Consider the following 25881-nt stretch of genomic DNA (forward strand, 5'->3'; position numbering starts at 1 on the left):
GCATTTTTCTTGACAATTTTTATTTTGCTTTATTAGACTGCAGGCTCTTTGGTCAATTTTATTTCTCTGTTCTTCATAATTTCAGGCTTCTAGCAGGAGTTCCACATCAAACACTTTTGACCTCCAAATGAAGTTTGTTTGTGGCCAATGTTGGAGAAATGGGCAGGTGGTAGAACCAGATAAAGACCTCAAATACTGTAGTGCCAAAGCACGCCACTGGTAAGCACCCTTCTGTATTCTCCTGTCTTTACCTTACCGCAATGAAGAATTTTCTCCTTCCACATTCATGTATTGAAGTAATTGCTGGGTCTCCACTTTTTAGTGTAGAAATATCTCTGGGTTATTAACTGCGCTGGTGCCAGGCACACTTACATGAAGATGATGGAAGCCAGAAATGATAGGCAGGAGCTGGGTCAATTATCTGGCTCTCTGTGGCCAGTGGCTGTAATTATGGGGGCTTCTGGGAGTTGTAGTCTAAAAAAAACCACTTTTCCAAATTCTGTTCATTGCAGGGAATTAATATTCTGTCCAGGGAGTAGTAATAATAATAATAATAATAATAATAATAATAATATATTTATTTGTATCCCACCTCTCCCTTTTGAGAATCGAGGTGGGTAACGGGGTAAATTCTGGATTCACTGATCTGAACTATTCACTAGTTGCTGTGAAGGCCAGACTTAGCTAATAATGGCAGATTAACTCTGAATGTTCCCTTGGAATGATGTAATTTTTTTTCATAGTATGTTTTGCTCTTTTTCTTTTTGCTTATCTTTTTCTCACAATGCTTTCCCATCTTGTAACACAGTTGGACCAAGGAGCGCCGTGTTTTGCTAGTGATGTCCAAAGCAAAGAGGAAATGGGTGTCTGTCCGGCCACTGCCTTCAATTCGCAACTTCCCTCAACAATATGATGTAAGTAGTGTGCTGCCTTCTCAGACATTGCCTGTCTTTAATTTCACGCTCAAGCTTTGTAAGCAGAGAAAAAACAACCAGGGCATAAGGAGGTACTCTATAGACAGGATAATAACAGCAAACAAGGTCTGGCTGAAGGCCAAAACTAGTTAGTGCCATAATAGTGAGATAAGAGTGTACACCTGTTGAAATCACCCGTGCAGATTTGGTCTTTGATTTATATTCTTGTCTCATGAGAAGACTGGTTGGCTCTGGAATTGAGAATTGGGTGTAGCATTTTACCTTGAATTGCCTTTCTCCCACACAGGCAAAGTTAGAGCAGTGTGTGTAAAAGCAGACTGTGATATTTCTGAGTTAGTTTATTTCCAGAAAAATATGCATCACCAGTTTCTTGGCTATGAAGATTTGACATGAAGTGTGTATTTGAAAAAGAGGTTGCAGAAAAGGAGGGGTGAGAGGGAGAGGGGGAAGGAACAGATTGGTCACAACTGATACAAGTGACTTTTCTTTTTCTAAAGAGGAGAGAGGACACAAAATTACCATTCTCTTTGGGAATAATGAGCAAAGCTGCATGCATGTGTGTGTATGTGTGTACACAGACACACACACACACCTCTCATCCAGATTTCCCTTAGGTAAGTTTCCTCCTTTTGAGAAACACTCAATCCTTCATCACCTGTTAAAAGACAAAATTTCATTCTGTTATGAAAGGAGGTGCTGTCCTTCTGCCTCCGCTTGATCTTAGCAAAAAACTCAAGTGGAAACAAAGAGGTGAGGACTTTCATCAACGTTTCTGTTTATTGCTAACAGAGTCGTTCTTGTTCTTTGGAAGGAAATCTGTTTCTAATCTAAATGTCTGTCGGTTTCCTTTTTCAAGGCCAACTTCTTTGGGTTTGCATGTGTGAGTGATGATTAAGAATTATGGGAAATAGAGGTTATGTACAGTTGCTTTGCAGTTTCTTCTCCAGTTACACATGGAACATGTTAATTGTGGATGGGGAATGGGTGATCTAGCCCCAGGGTGTGGTCTTTTCGAAACTGAAGATCTAGTTTTTTTCTTCCAAAATGCTATGGGAGAAATGTGACAGGAGACATGAAGGAAATGAAAAGAGGCAACCATGAATCTTGGGAGAAGAACCTCCTCTTCATTTCCTCTAGTCCATTTCAATATTAGTTATCCGGCTTTGTAGTCTAGAAGTTTCTCAGGGTAGCTTATGGCACAATTTAAGTCTTTGATAATAAAACCAAAAACATCAAAACAAAATGAGTTGCATAGGGCAACAAACAGCATAACCAGCAAAGAAAATGAGTTAAAACCTGGTAAATCCGTAAGACCTAAGAGGAAATATGGTTTCACTGGATATGAAAAAGATGTCCAACTTGACCTCAGGCATACCGCCTTGGAGAGAGAATCCCAAAGACACAGTGTCATCACAGAAAAGTTCCTTTTTCCAGTCCCTTCTCAACTAATTTAAATGGCAGTGGGAGCTGGAAGGGGCCATCTGGAGTTAATCATAATTCACAGGCTGGCTCATGTAGGAGAATCAGGCTTTGCTCTGGATCCATTTCTTGAATGGCTTTTGGATCTGAGAGAATAACCCGTAAGATTTGAAGCTGTTAGGGCCTTAAAAATTAAAATTAGAATTAGAAATGGACCAAAGTATGCTGTTCCTGTTTTAAATTTGGCAAAATATGTTCTATTTGCCTAGTCGCAAGCAAGCAGTAATGTCTGAACCAACATCAGGGGTAGCCTCACATTCTGTACCTTACAGTAATACAAGTGAAATATTACCAGAGTGTTGATTATTTTTGTGACCAAGGTATATCTATCCAGGAGGATCCAGGTGTTGGGAAAGTAACATTTGTACTGGAACTCCCAGACACCTCTATCCATGGCATTTGCAATCCAGAAAAATAAATTTGTCAAGCTCTGATGAGGGGTTGTAGTAAGCTCACCATCTGCACTAGCCACAGAAGCCATTTCAGCTTCCAAAGCCATGTCTGGGTCTTTGGAAATTTTCATTTGGGAGAATGCAGTCTAATCCAGATCAGGCTAAACAGCATTTTCCAGATAAGATAAACCACCCACCAGCAGAGTCTCAGTCTTATCTGTATTGAGCTTCTGATGATTGACTTTCATTGAGCCCATTGCTGCTTATAGGCAATGATTCAGCATCTTTGCAGCAGCATGTGAACTAAATGAAACCAAGTAATGGAGTTAGATGTCTTTTGCTGTGTATATGATGGTCTAAACATTGACCTTCTGTGCTAGTGAGGTATTTAGACATCTCAATAATTGTTAAATATATCCAAATGCCCATATCAAAAAGTGTTAAAACGGCTGTACAAGATCCCCAACCTTCTTGTTAGATCTGGTCATGTTTGATGTGCCAATAAGAATAATTTCTTTCTTCCTTTTCCTACTCCAAAATTATAAATAATTTACAATCATACAAATGATTTATGTGCAGATCAACTTGAAGGAGAGAGAAGGCAAAATCGGGAGTTGCTAGTGCACTGGATTCAAGCCACTGGCTTAGTTAAAGCTGGCTTTGCTGCAGTCTAAGCTACTTATGAAATGACGGCACTGGACCTTGTTTTGGCTTCATTTCCTGAATGGGATAGGGAATCTTGCCCAGAATAACTTTCTGATGTTGGAGAAGGGCCATGTATTGGCAGATTGGTTTCCAGAATTGGTTTCTGAGCTTTGTTATGACTTGTCGTTCTCTCTTCTTTTACTTAAAACTGTGACTGTAGCATGCTGAAGTTGTGTTCCGCACTTCTCAGTTTTCTAAGACAGCCAAGTATATCTCAGTGTAGCTGGAATGCTGGAATGCATTTTCATTTCATGAACATTCTTTCCCTCTTGAAGAAGGAAGGTAGGGGGAGGAGAGAAAAAAAGAAATGGAGTAGCACTTTTAAGACTAGCTGGTTTTGTGGATATAAACCCACTTCTTCAGTTGCTGTACCCTTTGGAGTTCTACTTAAGGGTACCAACAAGGGCTCTGAGAGAAAAAGTAGAATTGGAACTATGAATGTCTGTGGACTAGGATAAGATGAGGAAAAGAAGATAACACTCAAAATATGATTGGTTTAGTGCTATAACAAGAAGCAGTGGGGGAGGCTCTTCTCAGAAAAATTAAGAGAATCTTGCTGGGTCAAACCATAAGCCTTTCTAGTTTCCTGCAGTGACCAACCACATGCTTATAGGAAACCTACAAGCAGGACTTGAAAACAGTTTCCAAACTCCCTTTGACTATTTCATTCTGATTCTCCAATAACTGGTATTCCATGATAGAGCCTCACATTCACTAGCATAACCAGCCAGAAAAAAGCTTCAATAAGTCAGATACGGCTCACAGAAAATGAGGAAGGAAACATTAAAAGATTGTTGTTGCAGTTGTTATATTTATTATATTGCTTTGTATGCTGCCTTCCCTCCCAAATGGGGACTTAAGGCAGCTGACGGTTTAAAAGAGCAATAGTTAAAAACATACCAAAAGTTAACATTGAAATAAAATTAAACTAGTCACAATATTAAAACACTTCAGAACTCTAGTTAAAAATAAAATGCAATTAAAAAGATTACAAAGCCATTAAATACAGTACAGTTTAAAACAATACAGCACCCTCTAGCCAATTCTTTTAAAACTTTATGTATTAAAAAACCTGTCAGATTAAAAAGATTGTCGCCTGCCTATGGAAGGACAGCAGGGAGGGGGAAGGGTGTTCCAGAGTCTAGGGGCAACCACCCAGAAGGTCCCCTCTCGCGTCCCCACCAACCATGTTTGTAATGGTGGTGGAACTGTGAGAAAAGGGCCTCTCCTGAAGATCTCAGGGTCCAGGAAGGCACATACAGGAAGATACCATTTGCCAGATAGCCTGGCCCTGTTGTAAGGCGTGAACTATATATTGGTCAAAACCAACACTCAGAATTGTGCCCAGAAACAAACTGGAAGCCAGTGGAGCTCTTTTAACAGGGGTGTGGTATGGTCCCTGTAACCTGTCACAGTTAGCGGTTGCAGCTCTTTGAACTAGCTGAAGTTTCTTAATGCTCCTCCCATCCATTTCCCTGCACAGGTCATCCACCAAGGTGACCAACACTGTCTCTTCTCAATAACCAGGCCTGAAACCAGATTAAAATGGATCTAGATAATCTGTTTCATCCCCGAAGCTGGGTAACAACCACATGCTCCAGTGTCTTGCCCAAGAATGGTATGTTAGACATTGTCTGATAATTATCCATTATAGAGGGCTTCAGGGACAACAAAGGCCTCCCAACTATCTCCTTAATTCAGGTTGGAACTGTACCTTATTGTAAGGAGGCATTAACTATCCCTTCTCCCATTAAATCCTATTAAATAGTCCCCCTCTGGCTTATTTAATGAGTCAGGAAAGGCAAGGGTCTAGTACACACATGATTGTTGTCCATTTCCCAAGGATCTTGTCCACATCCTCATGCTACACAAATTGAATAGTATCCAATAACGCTGGATAAGCAGGAGCCAATGTTACCTCCACATTGACTTCAAAAGAGCTACTTGGAATAAGTGGAATAAAAAGCAACTGTTAGACATCAACTACAACAACAAAGTCAGAGCAGATTTGAGCAATTTTACAGTCCTTCCTCCATTCTTGTGATCTTCAAACTTGCATCCCTTGCTTATGCATGAGGGACAGACGGAGGGGAAAAGAATGGGGTGTGCACCCACATCTATATTCAAGCCAATAGAATAGAAGTGAAACTTTGTTTTCGCGAGGGGGGTTGGAAAAGATCCCCCACAAAAAAGGAGCAGCGACTGTACTTTCAAAGTCCCATGTAAAAGTCTTCACAGTGGATTGTCAAGTGGTCTGCATTTTCCACTTGAGGACCAGTGTGTAACAGACCTGTGACCACTGAATGGCTCCTTGTGTGCAGTGATGACAACAAAAAATAATTTATTTGCTGTCTGCACTGCCACAGGGTACACCTTCAAATAGGTTCTAGCCTATGTTCAGTCACAGTCGCTTCACATCTTCTGTTAATGTTGCTCTAGTCTTTGTTTCACTTCATTACCACTGGCTCCCTGGAAAACCATCGGGCTGGTTTGTCTCTACTCCAAAATAGCAGATGCTCATGAGTGATTGTGTCCACCACCCTGGCCTATTCCAGGATGCAGTCAGAGCTTTGACACCTGCTGGGGTGACAGGAAACTCCCCATGAGCCATCAAGAATCCATCTGGCTCTGTCGGCCTCCTGGGATGGACCATCCTAATTGGTCCTCCACTGAGGTTCCAAGTTCCAGTGAGTCTAAATCTGACCAGGTAATGATCTGTGCATGACCATGGAACTGCAGAAAGTTACTGCACATCAAGATCGCCATCAATCCATCCAGCACAGAAAACAAGTTTGAGAGTATGTCCAAGAGCATAAGTATGGCTACTTGGGACAAGACCCATAGTTGTCATGGAGGTCATGAAGTGCTGAGCCATGCCTGACAGGGCAGTCTCATCAAGGATGTTGAACTCCTCCAGTACTGCTAGACATGGAGACTCCCAACACCAATGCTGAGGCTACCCTGGCTACGGCAGAATTCAAAGATATAGCAGTGTTAATCTGTAGAATCAGTATGTAGAGAGATCATGTAGCAAAGTGCCATCCCCATTTATTCTGCTAGTCCCAGGATGACTTTTCTGACTAGCAGTGATCAGTATAAGGAGATTAGCATTATCTCTGTGTGGCTTCAAGATGCACTAATTTGGCATACCTGATAGTGAAAACACCCTTCATTTAGAAGTCCCACCTCAACTGCCAGCCTCAAGAGAGTACTGAATTGTGGCAGAAAACACAGGAAGAAATACAGGGACTGACAGTGGGGATGACCAATACTGACATTCCCTTTGTGTTCCCTTCTGTCATGCATTTTCTCACTGCCGTTGCTCCCTCAGTCTGATTCTTTCCTCAAACAGTGGATGAGAATGTTTAAACTTCCTTTCCCTGTATGCTGAAATCTGGTTGCCCATCTAAATCATCAGTCAGCTAAGCATAGACCAAGCACATGATTTAATGGGGAGTACAGTATGTGGGGATGAGATCCTCTGTATACTGTCTTCCCCATCTGAAATGCATTCTACCAGCCTTTGTAGCAGGATTGACTACACTGATGAAGACAGAATGCCAAGATGACTGTCCCCCATGCTTTAGCATAGTCATAGCATTAATGGCAAATTTTGTGGTTGTGGCTTTAGTATGTATAGTAGGATCCCTTGAAATTTTCCTTTGACTGTGTGTGGCCCATGGCTTGTTAAATTTGGTAAATTTGCTTATCTTCTGTTTGTTTCATCTGTATCTTTGCTGGCTGCTACATTCCCCCCCCCCCCATTTCTTATCAGAAAGGAGGATTTTTTTAAGACTCATGTATGTTTCACTGTTTCCTCACAGTTATGTATTCATGCCCAAAATGGAAGGAAGTGCCAGTATGTTGGAAACTGTTCTTTTGCCCATAGCCCTGAAGAGCGAGAGATGTGGACCTTCATGAAAGAAAATAAGAGTGAGTGAGTGGAATATAAGTGAGGGAGCTGGGAAAGCTCCTCTCTCCTTTTGTGCTTTCTGTTCCTCCCCCTCCATCATCAGGGAAGCTAATATGATGAAAATAGATACACTATGGGCTAATGCTGATTGAATGTCATTTTCTTGCAGAACATGGTTAGAAACTGAGTGTCAACCTTGTTAAACACACAGCGAGAGTAATTTCATATTTCATTCCTAGGTAAATAGAGGTATTACAATACATGAACATCAGTATATACTGTAATTCTCTCAAGATGAAGGTTATGGCTTGAACTATGTCTGCAAATCATGGTTCTGTGAAAGCTTGATGAAAGCCAGGAAGGGAGTGGGGAAGAGGGGAGGGTGCAGCTCAGGCAGACGTTCACAAGGCAACTTCCCATTTTGTAAACCATGGTTTATAAGAGTTCCACAAATGTATTATGTGATCACTTTTCTGCTACCTCAACAGTTGCCCCACATCTTATGCTAGTGTAGCTTTGGTTCTTCAGTTTTGCTGATACATATCTTATCTGTTTTTCAGTAATCTGATCTAGCTAACCTTGTCATGTGTATTAGCATGCTACTTTATCTTAATGCTTGCCACTGATCAGTCAGATTACCCTTCTCTATATGGAATGAGGTGGGGAAAATATGGCCCCATGACCATTTTCTGACCCTCAGGATGTAAGAAGCAGTTTTGGCACATTCATCCCCCCGCCCCCACACACCATCATTTTAAGCTCAGGAAATGCCTTTTTTCCAACAGGAAGTGACACAGAAGTTGATTTCTGGGTTGTTTCCTATTGGGAAAAAGTATTTCGTGGTGCTACAATGACCCAGAGAGGGCAAAAAAATGTAGTGGCCACTGCCTACCCCCTAGGGGACACTGGGGGCTATTGGGGCCACAAAAATTCAAAAATCTCTTAGAGGTGTGGCAGGTGCAGCCCTCCCAAGTCCCCTCAGGAGGGCAGTGTAGCCCCCTAACTCGCCACAGTTAACTACTTGGATATAGAATCATAGAATCGTATAGTTGGAAGAGACCGCAAGGGCCATCCAGTCCAACCCCCTGCCATGCAGGAACTCTCAATCAAAGCATCCCTGACAGATGGCCATCCAGCCTCTGCTTAAAGACGTCCAAAGAAGGGGACTCCATCACACTCCGAGGGAGTGTGTTCCACTGTTGAATAGCCCTTACTGTCAGGAAGTTCCTCCTAATGTTGAGGTGGAATCTCTTTTCCTGCATCTTGCATCCATTGCTCCAGGTCCTGTTCTCTGGAGCAGCAGAAAAAAAGCTTGCTCCCTCCTCAATATGACATCCCTTCAAATATTTAAACAGGGCTATCATATCACCTCTTAACCTTCTTTTCTTATAGGGCATCATGTTGTCATATGAATAGGAAACATTTAGAAGTGTGCTCCTTTTAAAAATTTAATCCGTTATATAGTTCTGGTACTGTTATTTTTGTACATTTAGGTAGTCATTTCATCTGAAGCCAAAAGAGACTAGGTATGACAGTGAGATAATGCATGTTTAGAGGAGACTACATTTCTTCAGCTTCTTCATTTGATTGAAAGAGGTTGGATTGACATCTGTATGTCAGTTTTGCTTTTCCTCTGCATCCTTCTCTTTTTAGTACTTTGTGAAAATGTATATTTCTATCATTAAAGATTCTGAGTTATTATCAGGATGTGGTGGGGGAGGTGCTTAATTAAGTCTGTTTAGTACTTGTTTTTAGTTATGAATAGGTTCTCTTTAAAAACATGTGTTTGTAGTTGTATTTTGTGGAGGAGAAAGAAGGCTTTGGCTAATCAGACTGGTATTTCCTTGCAGTTCTGGACATTCAGCAGACATATGACATGTGGCTAAAAAAGCACAACCCTGGGAAACCTGATGAGGGGACACCTCTAACATCACGTGAGGGGGAGAAGCAAATCCAGATGCCTACTGACTATGCTGATATGGTAAAATACATTTTCACATCATTTGCTTGCTGTGGCTTTGCTGCTGTTGTGCTCAGGAGTTTCTGAAGATGCCTTGTGGTGGTGGTGATGTGTCTTCAAGTCATTTATGACTTATGGCTACCCTAAGATGAGCCTATCATGAGGTTTTCTTGGCAAGATTTGCTCAAGTGATGTTTGTCATTGCCTTCCCCTGAGTCTGAGAATGTGTGACTTGCACATGATCATGCAATGAGTTTCATGGCCAAGATGGGAATCAAACTGGTCTCCAGAGTCATAGTCCAACACTTAAACCACTATGCCACTGAAGATGCCTACCACTAAATAAAATACATGTGGGCAACAGCAGCCCTTGGAGAACTTCTTTGAAGTCTGTATATCCAGGCCACCATTGAATTCCACTGCCAGATGTTGTCAGTCTTGCTTCATTTGTGCTGGAGATGATGGTGGACAAGGAAGGTTATCCCTGGACGTCATCTGATCCAGCACAATGACATTCTGACTTGTAAGTACAGTTAAAAGGGGAAGATAGGGTGGGGAGGGAGGGGTCCTTCCCCATGTCATTTTGTCCCTGTTTAAATTACATTTATTAGCGGATTGACATTGCAAGAGAATGTGATTTGCCTAGGGTGGAAAGAACTACTGTATATACTCATGTATAAGTCTAGAAATTTTAGTTTAAAAAAATTGACCCCAAAAACCTGGATTGACTTATCTACGGGTCAATACTTAACTTTAACTTTTATTTAAAAAAAAAAAAGGGGGGGGACTATCCCCTGGTAAAAAAGGCCAAGGGTATAATCTGTCCTGGAAGCACTGACCCTGCTCTATTTTCTCATCTAACCTGCCTTCAGAGTGAGCACAATCAGTTACGTCTGCTGGATTTTGAAGTTCTCTGCCATTTTTTCCTTTGCTTCATCCTTTAGATCTTTTGTTATATGCCCCTTGACTTACCCACGGGTCATATCAAAGTCCATAGTTTTGGCCCCAAAACCTACCCTCGACTTATACATGAGATTGACTTATAGTCAAGTATATACGGTAAACTACTTCATTCCTCTATACTTAGAAGTTGAGTCTGTAAGAGGGAGAAGAGGAGACAGTTGGGGTTAAGGATGCTGCTGTTCTTGGTTATATCTCCGAACAATTCCGCCACCGACCTTTCTCCATCTTTGGCTGCATCAAACACCAACATGGTGTCCCACTGGCACAGTGTTCTATTACAGCATGTGCCCTGGGAGGGCAAGAGTTGTGCATGCCTAAAATAAGAGATTGAGAACATTTTCAGAAACTTGGAGAGCCACATTCAGTGAATGGGTGGTAAAATACAAACAGGATTCTTTTCAGTGCTGTAACTGCAATTTTGATTTTCTAGATGCAATCCGTATGTGAGAAAAGCAGCACTGATGAGCTCAGAAATCAAAAGATATTATAAACCCTATGTGAATTCATCCAGATCACCATAGTTTTCCTTGGATATAATTTGATTTTTTCATTGTTAGAGTCTTGGAAAAGTCCAGACAGAGTTTGGGATATTCTATTTTTATATTACAACACACTACACATTCTACTTTTATATTACCACACATGGAGTTGGGACATTCTACTTTTAATTGTTAATTCTGCTGAGAAAGCTTTTGTTTTTATAGTGGCCTTGCTGCTGAAAAATGTTTTGAATTTTAACATCAGCCCAGCAGGAAATGAGAAAATCGATAGATTTTCAGTAGTGGTACACTCTTGGACCTTCGGGGGGAAACATTTGGGAGAGTAGGCAGCAAAGGAAGTTCTATTTGGTGATTAGCGGGGGCAAGGAGAGCAGGTATGAATGGAATAGGAGAATACTGGATGTAAATCTGAGGCTGGCAGGCTTCTGGTATCTTTACTTAGAACCTCAAGGTAATTCACTTAGGGTCAGATGCAAAAGATTCACATTGTTTAATGTGAATTGAATTGTTTTAATACTGTAACTGTTTATTATATTGTAAAATGCTCTCTTTTTATATATATTTTAATTGTATTGCTCTCTTACATTGTGAGATGATGATCATTGATGGTGGTGGTTCAAGGAATACATATACTTAGGGAAATTAAGGGGCAGGATGTCCTTTTGCACATAGTTTCAACCAGTAATTTGTTTTCAAGATCAGTACTGGGCTTGTAGTACTTTCACACATAAATACGGTCTTGGCTTTTTCCCTCCGCCACCTAGTCTTCATTTCAGCACTAGTGTATCAGTTATTGCTGTTGATAAACAAGTGGGAGTCAGAAAACCTTAGAGATTTATTGCAGGTCATCCTGAGATACTGGTGCCTAGTCTACATTACAGACACCTTTGATTTAAGTAATAGAAAATTAGGTTTTGATAGAAACCTTTCTAATCTTTCTTAAGTGCAGTTGGTCAGTGTAGCCTAATGAAATTATAGCTGTGCCTCAGTTAACAAAGTAGATGTGTTCCTGGCCATTACTTCTTTAACAGAAAATTCAGTACCAGTGGCAGAAATAACAGAAAAATTAGGAATAGGTTCCTATGCCACAAAAAAAGCAGTTCCACATGTTTCAGTAAACTTTTTATTTAAAAATAACAGTATGCACATCTAAAGTGAAACAACCAGATCAGGTAAGCCTTGCCTAAGTAAATGAAAACATTTTTAATCTTCTAGGGACCATTGGAAGGCTTCTTCCAAAATGCCTTCAGGGTGACTTCTTTATTCACCAGCCTCTTCTTTTCTTAGGATTTCACAGATGTGTGTATTTTTAAACATGCTGAGGGAAGATGGTCATAGCCAGCGTGGTGTAGTGGCTTGAGTATTGGACTAGGACACTGGGAGAACAGTATATAGTTCCCCATTCAGCCATGGAAACCTACTGGGTGACCTTGGGCAAGTCACACTTTCTCAGTCTCAGAGGAAGGCAAGAGCCAGCCCCCTCTGAACAAATCCTGCCATGAAAACCTTGTAATAGGATTGCCATGAGTCAGAAATGACTGGAAGGCACACAACAAGAAGGGAGGTGGTGAGGAAGATGAATCTGCCCTCCCCCTTTCTCTCTGTTTTGTTCTTCATGCATGGTCAGTAAGGGATTCTGGAGGCAGCTGATGCTTATCTTGCCTGTTGGTGGCAGGCACATATAGCTACAATAATATCAGCTAGAGCAGAATCCTGTTCTTTCCCAGCTCAAGCTTTATTGCATTGTGCAGACAGGTTGCCGTTACAGGACACTGTGTTTCTTCAGCTCTCCTTCACTATCCTCCCTGTACCAATTCTGATAAGAAACATTCAGCTAGACAGAAGATGAGGAAGAAGATGGAAGGCTAGATGGGAATGGAAAGACTTTACAAAAAGAACCTTCACTATCAGATGCTTTGTCCTTTGAAGTATGCCTGTGTAGAATTGTATTTACCTCCTTGATAAATAGATGGGTTACCACTGCTGGCTTTGTGGAAAGAACAGCAACAGCAAGAAGCAATGGCAGCAGCACATCCAGTCAGAGAAGCATAAAGAAAAAGTCTTCACATCTGATAATGACTCCAGTTGCTGGAACTACCGTTTCCCCATGGGAGAGTTTCGGCTGTGTGACAGGTACAGGGCATAAAACTCCCCCTTTTTCAGGTGCTGATTGCGTGTTAGAAGGGAGAACATGTATACTAAATGTATAGATCCAGATTAACAGCTAAATCTTTAGATGGAACCAATTAAAATTATTATTGGTAATGCTTTCTAATAAGTGAATAATTCCATCTTATATGTTGTTACCTGCAAGAAGACAGGGGACATGCTCCTATAATTATCTTCTTAAAGATTTAAATACATTTTATAAAGACAAGGGCAAGAAGGTATGACATATTGGTATCATAGTTCTGCCTGCTAAGAAAAATCTCTCTAATTTTTTTCCCCTTAGGGCACTATCAATCAAAAGTATTGCTGTTTAACTAGTCCTGAATTAGAACATCAGTGGTCTTTTAGCCATAATGGTTCGCTACTGCTCTTACAAACTCTTGCTGCTTTTAATCTGGATTTTAAGACTACATGAGCGATTGGTTTAAAAAATGCTGGCCTCATCTGTTTGCCATTTTCATTATTTGGGAAACAGAGTGGAATCCCTCCACACCTTCTAGTGTTGCACTGCCATAATCCAATGGTCATTACTGATTTTACTCCCGCACTTGATGGCAGAAGCTCTCTCTAACACAGGAGAGTGGCAGAGTTCCCTCTTATACAATACCATAGAACCAGCTATTGTGTCAGAGTATCTGTTTTCCTTCTGAAAAGGAGGAAGATAGGGTTATTGTAGCCTTGAGCAGATGAGACAAAAGGAGAGGCCAGAGGCCACTCTCACCCCGATCGCTCCCCTTTCTGCAGCGGGCTGTGGTGACCAGATGACGTGGTCCCAAGACTGTCTGCTGCCGCGATCCACAACAGACTGCTGGCAAGAGCACTTTTTATGCACTCCTTTTTGGGACATCTTAGTCGGCTGTGATGCAGCTTTGGCCTGAACTGGGGGTGTGCATCATCTGAACACCACACCCCTGGATTGGCTTGAAGGCAGCGCTTTTGACCCACCTGTTTTGGGCCTGTATTACTTTTTGTGATGGTAGTGTAGCACACCAGGATTTCAGTGGAACAGTTTGTTAATGGCAGCAACAACTGAGGGAAGCAGCAGGAATTCAAAAGCACTGAAAGGAGAGGTCTGTGTTGCCCATCCATGATGCAGTAAGGGTTATTAGGTGGGGATGCTGAGGAATACACCCTACATGAAACAGTTATTTTATTGTCCTTCTCTTTGTGTAGTTCATTAAAATAATGGTACAGATCACTTCTTCTAAAACCCGCATGACCAGATTTTATATTTGGAAATCTTCGTCATTTGTTTTAAAAAGATGTATTGTCACCATAAGTCAAAGTTGACTTTGTGGCAATGTACAACAGCATGGTTTCTGTGCTGTTTATCTGGTTGCCACATTTATAGTATATTGTTTGTCTAAATCTTTTATGTGCTAATAAATTGTCCAGCTTGTTCGGTGAAAACATCCCTGCACACCTTGAGTTGGGCCTTATATTAAGAAGTCCCTGTGTAGTTTAGGTTGGTTTTCAGAGACTGTACAATTGAAGGAGAGAGAGAGAGACCTTCTTGTTAGAAATCTTTCTGTATTCTAAGCCCTGTGTTGTCATTCTACAGATTCCAGAAGACAAAATCCTGCCCTGAAGGGGAGAATTGTCACTTTGCTCATGGCCAAGATGAGTTGACAGAGTGGTTGGATCGGAGGGAAGTAATGAAGCAAAAACTGGCCAAAGCCCGCAAAGATATGTTACTGTGCCCTAGAGATGATGACTTTGGCAAATACAACTTCCTATTACGGGATAGCATATAATATCAAAGGGGTGAGAGCTGGAAACAAGCAGATTTTCAGAACTGGAAATGGGAGGGGGAGGATCTGGGCAGTGGCAAAGAGACCAATATTTGTTGCATGGAGATGTCTTTGGTTGTTAGATAATCAAGATGATTTACTGATGTTAAATGCAACTATGAATTGAATCATCAACAGCCAGTGAAGATAATACTCCTAGAATTTTGTTTTTTAACTCTTTTCTCTTTCTAGAACCATTGTTTTTCAGTCTACCACTAGCCTCTTTTTTTCCTTTGAAAAAAGATTCTATTTTTAGTTGACACCCAAGAGAGAAAGAGTGCTTTGCATTTTTATTCCTTACAATTTGATTTTTTTTTTTTTTTACTTTGGGCTGCCTTATTTTGTTGGAATATTGCTGGGTCATGGAAGCAAATGTAGAAGAAGAGTGGAGAAGCAGGAAGGATGTGAGGTTTCATTTAGCATTGATGTCATGCTACCTGTCTCTTCTCTGCAGAGACCCAAACCAGTGGTTAGATTGTGTATGAAAATAATAACAAAAAAGAATAATTTAAAATACAAATGGGAAGATGCTCCCCAATTTAATCTTTTAAAGTGCTGAGGTGACTCCAGTGGTTTCTGTTGCTGATAATAAAAGATTTCCTCATATTTTAACAGTATATGCTATCTTCTGCTTGGGCCATCCAAGAATCGGTGAGAACAGTGAATTCCTAATCTGCCTTATGCTAATGAAAAAATCAGTCTGTTGCTTTGAGATACAGTATACTTATAATATATGATATCCCAAAAGCACATTGGTAACATACTATTGAATTGTACATTCTGTTACCTGCATACTAAACATAACTCTAGTTCATACTTCAGTAATTTGATAAAATTGACTTTGCTTTTCATAGACATTTTAAAACTGAAAAGATTAGATTCCAACAATTGACATGTAACTAAGATTAGACTCTTAAGATTAGATTCTAAGAATTGACATGTAATTGTAATATTTGAGACTGGAATAAAAAGTCTGTTCAGTTGTTACAAAAAGTATATCAGTTCCACCTTAGTGGTGCAATTTTTCCAAATGAGAAACACATTTTTAAAACTGTCTGGCTAAATTGAGAGCACAGAGAAGGGAGTAGGGAATCTTCCTTGCATCTAAATGCATAGTTTCCAAATTTAACAGAATTTAATATCTAAAAATAGCCTTCAGCAGAAAGTCTACCTCTGTGTTCACTGTCCTAAACAGTAGGCTCAGACAATAAATTATTTCATATACCAGTAGTATTTAATATACAATACCTCTAAAGTGATCTTCTAGAGGCTATAATCCAGAGCATATTTTCTAGGAGTTAGGTTCTGTTGAACTGACCTAAGTTCAGTTAGACTGACTTCTGTGTACACACGTTCAGGATTAGGCTGTAAAGTCTACAAAACCAAACAGGAACATTTAACCCATTAAATGATTATTTTGGGGGGAAAGGATTGAAGAAGAATAAATCATGCTGTAAAACTTGGCAAAATATGATTGAAGGCCAAATATTTAGCTTGGATAAGGAGCAGAGGACCCATAATTTATTTTTTGTATACAATACTATAAAATATTCATCATTTATACATGGCTAAATTGCTGGATTTTCTCTTTGAGGTCTAGGACTGCACAAATGAATATGGGATTTTGCAGTACGTCTGTGTTATCCAAGATGGAGAATGGCAATGTGTGATCTGAACACAAAGGCTTCATGGGTGGCTGAGATTTATCTATTCAGGATCTGTAGTCTCCATTACATTATCCACTTTTCTATCTTACATTAAAAATTCCATTGGATTTTATACACCTGTTGTACTAAAATAATTCTGAATCAAGATAAAATGGGTCAGTGATGCATGTGTGAAGAGGCCTAAATAATGGTAATGAAGAAATGAATATGTGGTTAGTAGGAGCATATCAGTAGGCTGAAGTTCCTTTTTATATTCTTGCTGCCTGATGAGTAGATACCTTATCACTGTCAGGCAGCTGTACCTATTAACCCATTTTACCTATCATATAGAGACAAATACCTCCACGTTTTTTTCTGTAAAACAGATACAGATGCCATCTTTGAAGGGAAGGGTGTTTTTGGGCTGGGTGCCTGTGAACAGTAGTCCTATATGTACCTTGCTGATCAGTGGAAGCCATCTATTTTGGTGCAAGATACCATTATATATTCCCCTGTTAATTTGATTGTTTAATAGACCTTTCAAATAATGTTATTTCCTTTCCATTGACCTAGATTTTTTAAAGGGAGTATTTGTTTTTAAGGTAGTTTGTCTCCTGTCTTGGCAGTTAAATAGTCTTAATGTGGGACTGGATTAAGTAAAGCTACAGAACTCCAGCTGCAATTAAACAAACTGAATGACCTCCTCTTCCCCATGCAGTTGTAGACTGTTGCCTGCTTGACTGTTATGATCATAATGTTATTAACCTGCTGGTCCTCTTTCTCTAATTACCTGTAAAAGCTGATATGACCAGCTTCAGTGGTTGAAATGTTAACAGTTTGTGGCAGGTGGAAGAAGAAAAACAAATACATTGATATTTAAATTTGTTACATTATCTGCTGAATCTAGAAATAGAACTACACGTGTTTGCTCTGCAATGATTATGGGATATGAATTTATTTAGATTATAAGACAGAACAATGTTTCCTTTCCTCTTTAATTCAGAAATAAGCAAATTGCTTTGCATCCTCTTTTGACCTAGTCAATACTGCTTTGATTAGGAGACAAAAGGGGATGTGGTTTATGGAGTCAGAGCAGGAGGGTTGTGGGGCACTTATTCCTGGATATTGCAGTGAAAAATCAGTTTTTTTTGTTTTTTCCCCCTGATATGATAACCTGATACGTGGTGTTGCAGTATTTTGTCACCAGATTTGTTCTAGTGTGTATATATGTAACCCTTCCATAAAACATATATATACACAGGTATTAAATATATCGCTCTATATAATGTTATATATGTATGTGGTATTGGAGGAACCTTTTTATTGAGGGTTAAGGAAAAGGACTCTCGCTGAGGAATGAAGCATCTTTTGTTTGAATAAAGTTGATGTTAGGAGAGGAGAACTATTTGTTTTTGGATTTTTTAAAAAAATTATTGAGGGATATGTTAACTTGCAATGGTGAAGTCACCCTTTTGTGAAGACTTTGAAGTACAGTACAATCCATGGAAGTAAATAAACTACTAAAGGAAACCTACTGTTTAGTTTAAGAAAAGAAATATTGATAAGAATTGGAGAATGTATGGAATTGAAAATCCTGCTCTATCCCTAGCACCTGCAGCTGTGCAGTAATAAAGGGGTAAAGCTAATGCTCTAGAACCATGCAGAAGGTATGAAACATGAAAGAAACCAACATTTGGTTGGCTACGATATATCAGTTTGGAAAGGGAGGAGTTTCAGAAAACAGACACATCTGAAAATGATAAGTAAAACTAGGTCATTGGTTGTATTTGTTAATAAATACAAACTGTGCTTCAAAAATCTTGGCAGTGTCTTTTTCTTTGCATAAGCTGCTTAGAAAACAAAAGAAAGGGGACTCCTTAATACCCTCAAAATTATGGGAAGGATATGTTTTGGATGGAATGCTCCATAACCAAGTTCTTCAACCATGAAATCCCTATGAAATATAGTAATAGAGTAAAGCCAATGAAGGAAGATGCTCCATTTCTAAGTTAGACTTGTAAAAAGTTGGAGAGTCCTTCAAAATGTATTTGTATTAATATATTCTAAGAATACCACGCTTTACTATTACAAAGAAATTCATAATGCCTTTCACAAGGTCTAGTAACCAAGATAATAATGTAGATGTTCTAACAACTTTCTTGTTCTGAACAAGACAGATTTGCTTCTTTTAGTCTTTGTAATAGAAAATAAAAGTGTGCACTTTAAACCCTCGCCATGTGCTTTGTGTGTCTATTCTTCAAGCAAAGTATATTAAAGTAGCTTTCCCCTCTGTCACACACAAGAGGACCATGCAATTGGTATGAAACATGAACAAAGAAACAGAAATGTCTGGAACTGCCACTTGCCTTACTTCTAATTTAAATGTCTTCCAGTGCCAAGTCTGTCACATGCTACATTTGATGTCACGTCTCTTGTATTTGGTATTTGCACATCCGCTTGGTCAGTGTTCATGATCAAGTGACTACTAATCCCTCCCACCTCCATGCATCAGAATTACTTGGGCATTGAGCCAGACATCTCTATTGCCTTTCAAATACCAGTTGCTAAGGAACATTAGCAAGAGGGCAAGCTATTGCCCTCATGTTTTGCTTGTGGGCTTACACAGGCAACTGCATGGCCACTTTGTGAACAGAATGCTGCAGCAGATGAGACTGTGGTCTGATTAACACAGCTTTTCTTGAGTTTTTATTTGTATGTATTCATGATTGTGTAGAAGTATTAAATATATAGATGCTCCATTATGTGATTAAGCATGCTGATTGCATTTGTGTTTGTTTGGTGGTGGTGGTTTGAGGTCTGTTTGGTGTGTGTTTTTAATCCAGCAAGAAGAACTACAGTGGGTGCTCCACAAGTTGGGGTTAGGAGCACTGGACCCCCATGAAAGTGGGAAAATTGCAAATAAAAAACCACTGTTTTATTAACCTGAGAGAACAGCTGTCTAGGAATCTCTAGGCCCTCCAGCACAACTCTGTGATCAATATCTGCCAGAGGTTGTCCATAGAATCCCACTGGAGGACCTACAAATGCCTAAAGAAGAATTTTCTTTAGTAATCTCTTAAGTCCTCCAGTGCAACTCTGGGGTCAGTTTCCAGCAATGTTGTGCTGGAGGATTTAGAGATTCCCAAAGAGAGTATACTAAGCAAAGCCACAATTATGAAGGGTTGGCTGTAATATATGGCCCTGGAAAGTGACGGTTTTTTATTTGGAGGAAGAAAAAAATTGAGCGGAAGGCCTCTAGAATTGTGTATCAGACTGCTTGAAGTAAAATTGGGATTGAGGGGATTCGCCAAACACACACATGTAAGTGCATGTAAATTGTTAACTTGCCACATATGCATACATAGATGATACCTTTTCTGAGGGAAGGAGCCAATGCAGTACTACACTACACAAAGTGATGCTCTGCGGACCAGTGCAAGTCCACCAGCGACTGACAATCCACAGAGACTTTCCAAGAAAGAAATTTATAGTCACTGGCCACAAATATGATACCAATCCTTGACATATTAGGGGGGAATTGCTCGTCCTATACATCATATCCTGAGAAGGACTGCAATAATGTACTTTCAGCAACACAGTAACAGCTATCCTTGCTAGTTGCAGTGCTGTTAGCACAGTAGCATAAACAAATAGAACTGTGTTCAGATTTGGTTTATACAGCTCTGAGTTTTGAGACTGGCTGTTTTTAAGGACGTATGTACTGTGCAGCTTGACGTACTTAACTGTATCTATGTAATCAGTTTAACTGGCTTTTTGGACTTGTAGGTTTCTGTGGGAGGAAATGATCTCCAAGCAAACTGCTCTAGCAGATACTCATACAGTATTTGTACATACACATATAAATACTTAGGACTGTGGGTGATATGTAGTAACTAAGGATTAAAACATTGTATATTGTCAAAATACAATATTACAACTCTGCTTTGATGAAGCAGACACTTTGGTTCAAAGCCAGCTTGGGAAGTTTCATACAAATACTAAAATTTAACAATACAGAAAAATGGAATGCATAACAAAATTAAAAAACAAAACAAAACCTGAACCTCCACCTTCCATTAACTACAGTCAACATAAGTCTCTCCTAAAATGTCAAAAGCAGAAGTTACCCATCAATGAGGGTTCCACTCAAGAACCATATGTCTCCGATAATTCTCTTGCCTTAAACCTTTGTTTTTTATACTTATTGTGCTCTACAGGCATTAGTTTTAGCATATACAAATATAACAATGAGAATGGCATGCCAGGCTGGCCCTCAACTCATACAGGGTGTTATTGTTGTTGCTGTTAAACTTTACAGGTGAGTTTGGGCTCTTCCTGAGATCTTGGTTGCTGCTGTTTCATCTGTTAATACTCTTTACCATTCCTACTACTGCATGGGTGGGAATGGTGTGGCTCTCCAGATTTTGTGGAGCTGTAACTCCCAGCATTCCTCTCCATTGGCTATTATAGCTCAGGTTTCTGAGAGCTCAAGTCAGGAACATCTGAAATGTTGCATTATTCCAATACCTGTGCTACAGCATGTTATGGTTTACTGCTCGGCCTCTCAGGGTGACAGAGGTGACAACAGACTTAGAGTTTGGTATGTTCTCTTTATTTTTAAATAGATGATGGACGCATGCATATGTGCATGGGTCTATAATGAAGTATCTTGCCAAATGCCTTCTCTAGATCTTTTGGAGCATCAAAGTATCTCCCCTTCACCCCTTTCAGATTTGTATTGCCTCTCAAGGAATGGGCATATGCCAATTAATCTGTGGCAGATCTAGCTACCAGCCACTTGCCTTAAAATAGCTGGTTTCAGCTTTGAAGCAGAGTTCATTAGGCTTGGCACACCTGTAAGTGTGAAAGGTAATGGGGTGGGTGGCAGGCAATTTGGTTACTGATGCAGGGCAGAGATTTTAAAGAGGTGAGGCCTCCAGGCTGGAAACAGTTTGTGGGAGGGACTTGTGTAAAAGATGCCAGGGAAGAGCTGAGACTTGTTAAAATTGCTTCTGGCTAAACTGGATATGTGTGAATCGTGACTGGGGGATGGGATGGGATGGCTGACTGAACCAGTTGAAACCACTACAGTTTTCAGCAGGGAGAGTGTAACAATACTACATAGACTTTCTTGGATGCATCTGATTCAAATGTTGCAGTCTGTGTCACAAGGTTTAGTGTATGTTTTCCAGCATAATCTGCTAATACATTAATGCACTTAGGTACACGCTGTGTCTTTTAAGCATTGCTGCAAAAGGGAAGGAAATAAATTGTCTGAAAATTGGTAGCTTTGAGTTTTTCATCAATCAGTAAACATTATGCATATCTGCAAGCATTTCACAGATGAAAACTGGGACATACGTGATCGGACAACATCAGAGTGTGGTCAAAAGGGTGTGGCCAGGCAACAAGAGGACACAAGTTATTAATGAAGAAGAACGCATAAAACGGTTATATTAAGCAGAGAAACTCTGGAGTTTATGTACTGTGTTTAGGCATGCCTGGACAAAGGAACAAAACAACAACAAATGAGCCTACTAGGAAAGGCAAGACTGCCCCCTCCTCTCCATCCTGCTGGGTTAACTTGTGTACAAATTACTTTTGCACTTTGCAAGGTCCTAGAGCAGAGATTCCCAAACGATGAGTCTCTAGTATTTTGGACTTCAACTCTAACATGCCACAGCCACCATGCTAATGTCCAGGAAACTTGGGAGCTGAAATCCAAAACACCTGGAGGATGAACATTTGGGAACCACTGTCCTAGAGCAAATCAAGCCTTAACTTTCCCTAGAAGGCAAGTTGACTAAACTGAGATTGTTCTATGGCCATATCACATGAAGACATGACTCACTAGACAAGACAATGCTTGGTAAGTTAGAAGGCAGTAGGAAAAGAGGAAGATGCATTATAGATAGACTCAATCAAGGAAGCCACGGCCCTGGATCTGCAAGACCTGAGCAGGACTGTTGATGGTAGGGTGACTTGGACATCTCTCATCATGGGGTTGCCGTAAGTTAAAGTCGACAATGGTTAACAGCAACACTCTCTTTGTGGCAATTGACATAAGCTGAGAACAAAGGGGAAAGAAGGAGAGAAACGGACATTTTGAAAGCAGCTGAGAGAGTATGATGGCAAGGGGTTAACCAGGATTGTCCCTGCCAAACTGGAACAGTTGGGGAGCAGGCATTAAGTGATGACATTAAGAATTGGAGCTATATTTGAAGCCACAGTAACACAAATGTGGGCCACACATTTTGTTTTTCAGTCCCTCTTGAGGTCTGAAGCATACCATTGTAACAGCCATTTGGGGTGGCTGGAGGTTACATTGCATCACTCTTGATTGCCATTTGAGACCATTTTTGGCCTTGATAGCTGGAAGCTTTGAAGAGTTTTAGTCCAAAACTGAGTTCTAAGCTCTACTGTAGCATAGTGGTCAAGAGAATGAATCAGGGTGTCTTAATTTTAGCTTGACTAGTTTGCTAGGTAGTGTTACCCAGAATGCTGTGGTCCAAGGAGGATACCCACAACCAATGTTTGTTTAGGAGAATTTAGTACTTGGCTCAACTGGGAGATATAGTATGATCAGGGTAACTTTGGTCTGGGGATCAGCTCAGCTATACCAAGTCAGAATCACACAGGAATCCCAGAGGCTAACTTTATTAATTTTATATCAAGGAGGGGTGAATGGGGACCAAATTCTGGGGTAACAATTGCCTTAGGAGGCCTTTCCAATTTCATTCCTCACTTTGTATTTGCAAGGTGAGGATAATGCTCACAACAAAATTGTGCATATGGAGAACTTTGAACTTTGGAAAGCACTGGGCAAACACTAGCTTTATGTTGTAGTTGCCATTACTGAGAAGTGTCTGCATCTAAAAGAGAAGTGGGTAGTGCACATACCACACTGCCAAGTCATGAGGACACCTAGTAAGCAGCAACACACACTAGCTCATTTTTTGAGTTAAATGCTTATGTGCTGGGAGCTTGGCTTCTGCAGCAGCCCATAGACTTTTTCCAAGGACTAAACAACGAGAATTCACATTTGAAGATCTAGACTGTGGAAGTCAACTGTCAGGGGATACTGAAGGAGTGTACCTGCCGTCACACACACAACTCACATTGATTTTTGTTTGCTCATGCACTTGATAAAGTGGGACCAGTTCTACCATGTTTTACCATTTCTGGGACAGTTTAAAGAGAAGAGGTCTTTTTTCCCAACAGGAATTGACCCCAACTACAGTGTGCCCATGTCATATGCAGGCATGCCATACACAGCTTTGAGAATACATTGAAAGCCATGCACCATAAGAGGCAATGGTTATTTGCTGTGCCGCAGGTACAAGCCCCATTGTTTTCAATGGGGCTCCACCAAATGCACTATTTCCCTTACGCCAGAAGGGCTGGGGTTCCGGAACAGATCACCCGCATAAGGGAAGGGCGCACTATACTATTACTACTACTATTACTTATTATTTCTTACCCACCTCTCCCCATGGATCAAGGCAGGGAACAACAACAGATCAACAATTAAGATCAATTTAAACACACTAATCCCTCCATAGCCACTGATTCTTTACTCATGGATTCAAGCATCCAAGGCTTGGAAATATTTAAAAAAATATAAAGCAAGCCTTAATTTTGCTATTTTATATAAGGGACACTATTTACTATCTATTGTATTTAATGGGACTTAAACATCTACAGATTTTGGTATCCACAAAGGGTCCTGGAACAAAAACCCAGTGGATACCAATAAAAAACCCAGTGGATACCATGCAATAAAAACGTGCAACTATTTAAAAGGACAAATAAGCCATACACATTTTAAAATAGTCTACATTTAGTTTTTTAGTGGTATCTACCTTCAACTTGCCTGCCAGCATATGGTGACGTCATGAATTTCATAGGCCTTCTTGGGCAATGAGTACTCAGAAATGGTTTGCTATTGCCTTCTTCAGAAATATAACACCCGAGAGAAAAAGAAAGGAATTAGATTGCATTATTTAAATACCAACAGTAATAAAACATATTAGTAATGTTAACAAAACCATATTTGAGATAAGAGATAATTAAGATTGCAACTTAGTCTTTTTTTTTTAAATTTTGACCAGATAGGCACTACAACTCCTAAAATTCCTTAACCAGTCTGGCCACTGGGGATTCTGGGAATGGTAGTCCCAAATAGTACCTTTTCCAAGCTCTGTTTTTTATGGATCTTGCTGTCATTTTTGGTCCCACAGTTGCATATAAAATGAACCTACACTGTAGTACTTCTGTTCACTTTGCTTTCCAGCAGGTACATGATCTTCAAGTGATACACTAGTTGATATCCAGTTCTCTCATGCCTTTGCTTTCTTTTATGTTCTTATCTCCTTGATTAAGTGCCAAGATTCAGGCTATAGGCATCTTCTAAAATGTTTAAAAAATAATCACCCTGGACCAGAAACAGAATATATGAAGAATCCAGCACATAATTTTGCCAATTAAGCAAACTTTTTATTTAGTCTAATTGATTTAATAGTAGCAAACACTGGTATCCAGTATTTCTGTGGTTGCATCCTAGATGCTGTTGGGTGCTGCCAGAATCAGTGTATATAATACTATATACTCATGTATAAGTCTAGAAATTTTAGTCTAAAAATTACCCCAAAAACCTGGGTCAGCTTATCCATGGTCAATGAAAGTACTGTACTTTAACTCTTATTTGAAAAAGGAACCATCCCTCATGAAAGACAAGAGTGTAATCTGTCAAGGAAGCACTGACTTCTGTCTATTCTCTCATCCATCCAGTCTTTAGTATGAGCACAAACGGTTATTCCTGCTGGAATTTTGCAAGTTCTTTGGCATTGTTTTCCTTTGCTTCATCCTTTAGATCATTCCCTTAGGTTTTACCCTTGACATCCTCAGGTCATATCAAAATCCATAATTTTGGCCCCCAAACCTGCCCTCGACCTATATATGAGGTCGACTTATAGTTGAGTATATACAATAGTTTGATTTTCCATTATACAATTTAGACGTTGTTGTGCCTTCAAGTTGTTTCCTACTTGTGGCAATCATTTGGCAATGCTATCACAGGTTTTCTGAGCAGAATTTGTTCAGAGTGGAGTTTTTCCTTTGCTTCCCTTAGAAGCTGACAGAATTTGACTTGTCCAAAATCACCCAGTGGGTTTTCATGTTTGAGCAGGGATTCGAACAAAGGTCTCCAAGAGTCCTAGTCCAGTGTCCAGACCACTACACCCAAAACACTACACTATGCTGGCTCTCTAATTTAGACATGTTGTTTGCAAATAAATACCCTACTGATTTATCAATGCATAGGGAAGGAATAAAAGTCAGTTCAAGAGAACATCTAGGCAACACATTGGGAGGAGATATGCATAACAAAGACGGCACATGGCATTCGTTGCTGTTGTTATGTGCCTTCAA

The 25881-nt window shown here is 40.0% G+C and overlaps 1 protein-coding gene across 3 annotated transcripts in view; it reads left to right on the top strand.

Annotated features, from left to right (window-relative positions):
- ZC3H7B (zinc finger CCCH-type containing 7B) overlaps positions 1-18679 on the top strand; it is a 66580-nt gene extending 47901 nt beyond the window's left edge. For all 3 annotated transcript variants that reach the window (XM_089523702.1, XM_089523703.1, XM_089523705.1), the window contains 6 exons: positions 86-219; positions 809-914; positions 7336-7444; positions 9275-9405; positions 12817-12980; positions 14578-18679. In XM_089523702.1, coding sequence (XP_089379828.1) covers positions 86-219; positions 809-914; positions 7336-7444; positions 9275-9405; positions 12817-12980; positions 14578-14770 — 837 coding nt within the window. In that variant the 3' untranslated portion in view covers positions 14771-18679. The remainder of the gene's footprint in view (positions 1-85; positions 220-808; positions 915-7335; positions 7445-9274; positions 9406-12816; positions 12981-14577) is intronic.
- Positions 18680-25881: the final 7202 nt, after the last annotated feature.

Source organism: Sceloporus occidentalis, unplaced genomic scaffold (genome assembly GCF_023333645.1).
Source record: "Sceloporus occidentalis isolate IW3139 unplaced genomic scaffold, rSceOcc1.0.p SCAF_5, whole genome shotgun sequence".
NCBI classification, from domain to species: Eukaryota; Metazoa; Chordata; class Lepidosauria; order Squamata; family Phrynosomatidae; genus Sceloporus; species Sceloporus occidentalis.